This window comes from Emiliania huxleyi (genome assembly GCF_000372725.1).
Source record: "Emiliania huxleyi CCMP1516 unplaced genomic scaffold EMIHUscaffold_320, whole genome shotgun sequence".
Classification (NCBI taxonomy): Eukaryota; Haptophyta; order Isochrysidales; family Noelaerhabdaceae; genus Emiliania; species Emiliania huxleyi.
In genome coordinates this window covers 105,000-112,771 of record NW_005199600.1, presented here as the reverse complement: position 1 = coordinate 112,771, position 7,772 = coordinate 105,000, and the positions used below count along the sequence as shown (strand labels likewise).

Genomic DNA, 7,772 nt, shown 5'->3' with positions numbered 1-7,772 from the left:
CAACCCTGAAAAAAGGAACGATAATGTCCTCCTCGCGCCTCATGCACGCAATCGGTCTCCTTCACCGTTGGCGGCGCCGCGCAACGCTGACTCCGCCGGCCCAGCGGCTCTACCTGACTGGTGACGGTCAGGCGTTGGTTCTGCCCAAACATGCAGCGAAGACTGCCCTCATCGAATGCTCGACTCCATTCCGTCCAGAGGAGGCGCTCGCCAACCTGCGCGAGGAGCCGCCCACGCCTGGCGAGGTTCTTGGGAGACACAAAGCCGTTCGCAAACGCGCGCAGGAGCTGGCAATGTGGTCGGGCGCCCTGATCGGCATCACGATGCTCAGTCCCTTAATCGGGGTACCTGCCGGAGGGGCCGTCGGTAGCATCGCCCTCCACGCGATGGTCAAGTTTCACGGGCGCCGAGCGGAGCGGCGGCTCGCGCGGCATCTAGATCAGTATCACTCGGAGTACAGTAGCGAGAGGTCGCCGTGAGGTACAGTAGCCGGGGAAATCGATGGCGGTGAGTTTTGTTGTTTAATAAATGGAAAATAAATAACGAGCGTCCGTGTACCGCGTGAGCCGAGCGAGAGCGGGGAGAACGCGGATCGAGAGGGCGGACAGAGGGCGCTCAGAGCGCAGAATGCCAGCGGTCCCCCCAGCGGGCGAACAATGAGCTCAATAGTGCGCCGTGATCCCGGACGCGAAGGGGGTTCTGGAGTCGACAGTGGTAGGAGAGGTGACCCGAGCCGCCGGGTGCCCCGCAGCGGCCTCGCTGGGCCAGAAGACCGGTCCGCGAGTGCTCCGCAGCAACCTCGCTGAGCCAGAACGTCGGCTCGCGAGGTGGGGTGCTAGTATGAGCCCGAGCGTCGCAGAGTTCTTGCTACAGGTGTACCTGTGTTAGTGCCAGTGCGTGCCCGCGCGCGAGGGCGATGGTAAAATTCTTGCTTCAAGCGCTTGCGCTTCGGCGAAGACTTGGCTGGCGGTCCGCCCAGCACTTCCAACGGTGCGGCTTTTCTCGTCCAACTGTGGCGCCGCCTCCGCCTCGCCTTCGACCGGATGGGCACCGAGTACGACATCCTGCTCTGCGGCGTGACGGGCTTCGCGGGCAAGCTCGCCGCGGAGCACCTGCTCGTGAAGAGCTACCCGATCAAGTGGGCCTGCTGCGCTCGCAACGAGGCCAAGGCGGCGGCTGCGGTCAAGACGATCGCGGACAGGGTCGGTGCGACGGCGCTGCCGCCCATCGAGGTCGCCTGCCTCATCAGCGACGAGGCGAAGCTGCGTGCGGTGGTAAAGAAGACCAAGGTCGTCCTCACTTGCGCTGGCCCCTTTGAGAAGTACTCTCAGACGCTCGTAAAGGTGTGCGCCGAGGAGGGCGTCCACTACGCAGACATCACGGGCGAGTCGGACTTCTTCCGCAAGATGATCGCCGAGCATGACGCGACCGCGCAGAAGACGGGCGCCAAGATCGTCATTCACTGCGGCAACGACGCGATCCCGTGGGACCTGACGGTCTTTGAGATGAGCAAGCTGGCGAGGAGCAAGGGCGCAGAGCTGGCCGAGGCGTGGACCTACGGCGAGTTCGGCGCTACGGCGGCGGCGAGCGGCGGCACGCTGACGACGGCCATCTACCAGCTCGGCAAGAGGCGCGGCGGCGCGAAGCCAGACTTTGACCCGCTGCTCAAGAGGCCGGACGGCAGCAAGTCGGAGAGCCTGACCAAGATCACAAACCCGAAGCAGGACGTCTACTGCGACGAGTTCGCGCAGTACGGCGGGCCGTGGATCATGGGGCCGGTGATGGCCAACTGCGTGCGCCGCTCCAACGCACCGTCCCCTCGCCGCCCTCTCTCCGACTGCTGCGGCCTGGTCCCGTGACCAGCCGTGGTTGCTTTTAGGCGCTGCTCGGCTACAGCGCCAGCCTCACGTACGCCGACGTCATGCTGCGAGGCCACCCGACGTGGGCGCAGTGGGCGGGCGCCAAGGCGAACGAGGCGCTGGTCGGCGCGGCGGTGATGGCGCCGCGAGTCTTCGCGCGGTTCCTGCCTGCGCCGGGCGAGGGCCCGTCACGCGAGGACATGGACGCGGGCTACCTCAAGCTGCACGGCAGGGGGAGGATGGTCGAGCGGGACGGCAAGGAGACGCCGCTCAAGTCGACGTACCACTTCCCCTTGGACACGGGCTACCTGATGACTGCGCAGATGCTCGTCGAGGCGGGAATGGTGCTGCTCGAGAAGGCCAAGGCGGGCCCCGGAGGCGTCCTCACGCCCGCCGCCGCCCTCGGCAGCGACATCGTCGCGCGGCTCGACAAGGAGCTCGACGCAAAGTTCGAGATGAGCGAGGCGTGAGAGAATCTGCATACATGTAAATCTCTACCCAACATCGGAAGATCCTTGGGGACTGTAGTCCGTAGATGCCTTTTAGAGATCTCAGAAAAGGCCAACAGAAGCAGTCGAGATTGAAGTATGAAGAAGCAAGAACTGGTGGGAGGCAAATCTTCTCCGGTGTAGATGCTCGAGCGAGGGCGAGTCTGAGGTCTGTGATCTCGAGTTGGTGGACAGGTGCAGTCGCTTTGAGATCTTGCGACAGAGGTGGAATTCTGACTTCGCGCCAAAGGAGCCTAGAGATCGTGTGAGCCGACTGGAGATTGCAAAATGGCGCGAAAAGATTCTCTGGTGGGGAACGGGTACAGTACGCGGTTACTTTCCCCAGGATTGGTCTTCTTTGCCTGCGGGAACACCCTCGGGCGGCCGGGCGGGGTGGGGCTGCGGCTGGAGCTAGCATGGCTCGGTAGAGCCGAGACCCCGTGTTGAGGCGGCGCTCCTGTGGGCGGCTGTGGAATCGGCAGATTCGACCTCAGATCTCAGCTCCGGCCGCAGCCCCTCCCAAAAGACTAATCCGGGGGGAAGCAACCGGGTGGAGATCCGTTTGCATTGATTTGTGAGTGAATCCATGTCTCCTTGGAGGTTCGTCTGGCATTCCACGCGCTCCTTGTACATGCAGTGCTGCTTGCGTGACTTGAACGTGAAGCTCTTTCATTCCCCCGGTCTGCTGCCAATTGCTGCATGCACGTCCCCTTGTACCACACGGATCTGACAAAAAAACATTCTCGCGGATCTGTGTTCAGCATCTAGGATGACAAGCTCGGAGAAGGGCGGGATGTGGAACGCAGCACCAGACTCGTCGCTGGTGCCGTTGCCCGCGTGGATCCGTGGAAAGTGAATGCGCCCTTGTTGTCGCGCATGATGGCCACCTCGTGCGGCTCGAGACACGGACAAGCTTCCTCACCTCGACGATCTCTTCGAGCGGCTGCGGAAAGAAGAGACCCTACCAGCTGAACCCATCATTAGAGCTGATAACCAGGCCTAAGACTGTGCATGCAAGTGCGCCTGGTCCGTCACCAGCCGCTGCTGCGTGCTGCCTGGCCAGTGTTTTTGCAGGGACAGCAAATCAGCAGCAGCACGCGAGCGTGCCCGGCACCGCCGGGCCGTCTCGGCCCTCTTGGGCGTCTGCCTCGAGAGGAGCCGACCGCGCGCCTTGACACACTGGTGAGTGGTTGAGACAGACAGATCCTTCGGAGGAGATAGCTCTATTTAAAAAACGTGTCCAGAGCCTCAGTGGTGTCTGAGCTCTCTGAGCGGAACGCGGTACGAGCTTGTTGTCTTTTTTCGCATTCTCACTCCGTCCCTGAAGGTTGCTGCCTCTGCCGCGCCGCCTTGAAGCGCGAGACCCGCATGGGGGGCGCAGCCTCCTCGGCCGGCGGCGGCGGCGGCTGCGGCGGCGGCTGCGACTGCGGCGCGGGGGTGCTCCTCTCGAGGATTCGCGACGTAAAGGCCTCTGGAGGATCCGCCGGGCCGCCGCCACCACTGGAGGATCCGCCGCCGCCACCGCTGCCGCCGCCGCCGCCGCCGCCGCCGCCGCCGCCGCCGCCGCCGCCGCCGCCGCCGCCGCCTCCGCCGCCGCCGCCGCCGCCGCTGCCGCCGCCGCCGCTCCACTCTGCCTCCACAAACTCCTCTCTGATCTCGACCGTCCCGTCGGGGTTGCGGACGAGGCCAAACCCGTCGCCGCCGCCGCCGCCGCCTCCCTCGCTGCCGCGGTCGAGGCCGAGCGTGTGCATCGCTCCGAGCTTCTCAAGCTCCGAGCCCAGCTCGCGCACCTCCTCCTCGAGAGACTGCACCTGCGCCGCCACAAACTCAGCGCGGCGCTCAGCGATCCCGACGGCCTGCGAGGCGGAGCGGAGCGCGAACAGGTTCTCGCCGAGCAGCACCGTCACCTCGTTGGTGTGGCGCAGCGTGCCCGGGAAAAGCGCAAGCTTGCCGAGCGGCACCATCGCCGGCCGCTCGACGCGCTCAGGCAGCGCAGTCAGCGTCGCGCCGAGCGCTTCGTACTCCTCGAGGCAGGCGCGCATGCGTGCGAGCGCTCCCTCGCGGTCGCGCTTCTGCTCGCCCACCCGCTGGACGGCGCCGAGGATGGCGCGCGTGTGCTGCTCGCTGGCAGAGGCCATGGCCGCCGGTCGATTTCTTCAACCGCAGGAAGAAAAGAATTTTTGACGCGCTGCAGTGCAGAGAGAGATAGGAAGTGGTAGACGCCCGAGGGTGGGTGTGTGGTGGCGGCGTGCCGTCCTCCCATCCCTCCCTTGGCTTGTCTGTTTTATTTCTTTCTTTCAGTCCCGTGCAGGTGTGGACCCTGTCCTCCTCCCCTATCCCACGTTTTTGTCTGTTTTCTTTCTTTTACACTAGTCCCGTGCCAGGAAGAAAAAAAATTGCTGTGATTTGTGTGAGCTCTGTGCTTTCCGCCCTGAGAACGGCGCTCCACCACTTGAATGGCGTTCGCTTCGGCCGGCCTGCCGCCGCCGGCGCTCAACGCTGCACCGCTGCCGAGGACGCGGCGCGCGGCCGCGACGGCGCGCAAGCGAGCGGCCAACGATGGTCAGACGATCGGCGTCAAGCGCCGCCTCAACAGCGAGCTCGAGAGCGCGCGCATGGACGTCGACGACGCCAAAGAAGGAGACACCAGAGTCGTGGACGCCACACAGATGGCCGCTGAGGCGGCCGCCGGCGCCGACCGCGGCACGAAGTGCCTGCTGCACGTCGCGCTCGCGGCGCGCGACGGCACGCACATCCCGGACATCCAGAACACGACGGCGCTCGTCACCGAGGTGCGCCAACTGATCAAGAAGACGCCAGGCGGCGAGGCGCAGCCGGCGAGGAGCGCGATCAGCGTGCCCGTCATCGGCACGTCGCGGGCAATCTGCGTCGCCTTCAACGGCGAGAGCGAGGCACGAGCCTTCCTCGAGCACTACGCCGGCGGTGGCGTCCTACAGCTCCCAGCTCCAGACGACATCACCATCACCTTCGTCGCTCTCGACGCCTCCGAGTGGGGCAAGCAGGCGGAGGCGCGCGAGACCCAGGCGACCACGGAGTCCGACGGCCTCATCGCCATCCGCACGCGCGGCGCCATCAACACCGCCGCGCAGCATCGAGCACTTCGCCCCTCTCTTCGAGAAGCATTTCGGCAACGTTGTCTCCATCCAGGAGGGATATCACTCCTTCCTGGGCACCAAGTCCGACGAGAAGGACGGCTCCATTCTCTTCAAGAACGAGAACCTCGCCTGCAACCTCCCGGTCCTGCCCAACGTCTACGCGAGCGGCGATGTCGTCGGACCTCTCCGCCTCGATGTCGGGTGTGTCAAGGTGCTCGGGAACAAGCCTGCCCATCGTGCCGCGCCTTTGCGACGACCAGCGACGACATCATCCACGACGCGCAGTGCGGCGCGCAGGCACTCAAGAGCCGCACATTGCTCGGTACCCCCCCTGCACATCTAAAGCCATCCCTGCTGCTGGGGGGGGGGGTCGGCCATGGCTTTAGAGATGTGCAGGGGGGGTACCGAGCAGTGTGCGGCCGCTCCAAGGATAGGCGCGCAGTAGCGGCGAACGTCGCCAAGAAGAAGACCTTCCAGAGCGTCATCGTCGACAACAAGGTCGAGGTCGCGCGCGCGGCGGGCAAGGTCAAGGCGATGGCGGCGCGCGACGGGCTTGGCTACTGCCCAAACTTCAACCAGACCGCCCTCCCGTGCAAGACCAGCGCTCGCTGCCGCTACGCGCCGTGCATCAACTTTGAGGCGCTCCTCCACACCGCCTTCAAAAGGACACAGTCTACGAGCGCATGCCGAGCGCGGTCAGGTTGGGCACGAGCCGCGGGCGGCGCGCAGACCGGCGCGGCGGACGGCGAGGTCAAGAGCAACAAGAAGAACTGGGCGAGCGTCGCTCGCGGAGCCGCCCGCTCCCCCTACTACGACGGCGGCCCACGCCTCGAGTCCAACGAGCCCTCGCTCTACGAGGGGAGCGACGAGGAGGCCTAGGAGCGGCGGCCGAGCCCTTCCCGCAGTGCATCCCTAGCAGCGCAGCGGGCAGGGCGGCTCGCGCAGCACACACACACACGCACGCACGCACAGACACACGTCCCAACTCCCCAGAAATCCCGAGGAGTCGCGCAGTGCCTAGGTATTTTCTGCGTCCTGTGTGGTGCGCGGTGGTCTGCCCTCCGAGCGGCTGCCCGTCGGGTTGCTTTATTTATCTGTGCCTGTTTGGAGCACTTGGAATTCGTTTTTTTTTTGAGCTAGACTTCGTTGTTAATAGGTACAAGCGAAGGCACACACGACATGACGCCAAACACACGATTGCACGCACCGCACCGCACCTCGCACCCGCGCCCGCCGCCCCCCCAACCCCCGCCCCGCCTAGGTGGGAAAGAGATGAGGAGATGGGACAGCGTAGGAGGAGCACGAGCACGTATGGGAGGGTTCAATGATGCGCCACGCTGCCCGGCGTCTCTCACTTTCCGGGACAGCCCCGCCCTTGTGAGGCAGGAAAGTGACGGCTACCCCGTACGCGCCTGCCGCTCTACTCGACGCCGACCGCCCATCCCCCCTCCTCGTTCCCCCCTCGGCGAGCCGATGATCGCCGACCCTCTGTTTTTTTTTTGCTTTCTGTAAACCGCGGTGGTCGGCCAGCAGAGACATGCGCTGGCGCTCATCGCGCGCCGACAAGCCACCGTCAGAACTCGCAGCGGCGCGGAATGGCGGCCACCGCTCCCTCTCTCTCTCGTCGCGGCTTCTGCACACGCTCGCCGGAGCCTTCCTCGCCTATTGTGTGTGCATTGTCCGAGACAGCCGTGCGTGTGCCAGCAGCGCTGCCCCCAGTTTATCCACGACCACCGCCGCCGCCGCCAGACCTTCCGCCGCCGAGCTCGCGTCTCCACCGCTGCGGCCGTCCGCCGCCTTTCGAACAGCCAGCTCGCCGCCGCCTGAGCAGGCCGACACTGCCTGGTGCTCCTCGTCGCCGCCGACGACGGGCAGCGAGCTGAGCGTCAAGGACGTTGCGTTCGGCATCCTGACCGCGAAGAACCTCGTGCAGTCGCGCGTCCACGCACAGCAGCTCAGCTGGCTGCCGCAGGCGCGCGACGTCGTCTTTTACTCCGAGGCTGACCTCGAGGCGCTGCAGCCGACTGTGGTGAGGGCGCCTGCCGGGGAGGGAGGCGTGCGCGCCGCGGGGCTCAGGGCCCGGCCCTTTCCCCCAGGCGCTCGAGCCGCCTCCGAAGGAGGAGCTGGTCGGCGGAGGCGCATGGAAGAACTTCCCGGCGAGAGCATCAGCAGAGAGAGTAGCAGGGAGAGCAGCAGCAGAGAGAGCCGCGGCTCACCAGTGATGGTCCAGCGAGAGGGTACGCTTCCTCGCGCGGCTGAGAGCGGCGCCCCGCCGCAGGCGCTGATGGACCTGCACAAGCGCTTCCCGC

General features: G+C 65.5%; 3 protein-coding genes across 3 annotated transcripts; 2 read left to right on the top strand and 1 right to left on the bottom strand.

Moving 5' to 3' along the window:
* The first annotated feature begins 985 nt into the window (after window positions 1-985).
* EMIHUDRAFT_424653 (Saccharopine dehydrogenase) lies at window positions 986-2,470 on the top strand. Its single transcript, XM_005773986.1, has 2 exons — window positions 986-1,808; window positions 1,880-2,470. The coding sequence occupies exons 1-2, from the start codon at window positions 1,044-1,046 to the stop codon at window positions 2,327-2,329; spliced, it is 1,215 nt and encodes a 404-aa protein (XP_005774043.1). The 5' UTR covers window positions 986-1,043; the 3' UTR covers window positions 2,330-2,470.
* Window positions 2,471-3,657: 1,187 nt separating this feature from the next.
* EMIHUDRAFT_117073 (hypothetical protein) lies at window positions 3,658-4,485 on the bottom strand (the record flags this gene model as incomplete). Its single annotated transcript, XM_005773985.1, has 1 exon — window positions 3,658-4,485. One exon carries the CDS (start codon window positions 4,483-4,485, stop codon window positions 3,658-3,660), a length of 828 nt encoding a protein of 275 aa, XP_005774042.1.
* A 318-nt stretch (window positions 4,486-4,803) lies between these two features.
* Window positions 4,804-6,342, top strand: EMIHUDRAFT_240983 (hypothetical protein; the record flags this gene model as incomplete). Its single annotated transcript, XM_005773984.1, has 3 exons — window positions 4,804-5,402; window positions 5,458-5,664; window positions 5,898-6,342. 3 exons carry the CDS (start codon window positions 4,804-4,806, stop codon window positions 6,340-6,342), a joined length of 1,251 nt encoding a protein of 416 aa, XP_005774041.1.
* Window positions 6,343-7,772: the final 1,430 nt, after the last annotated feature.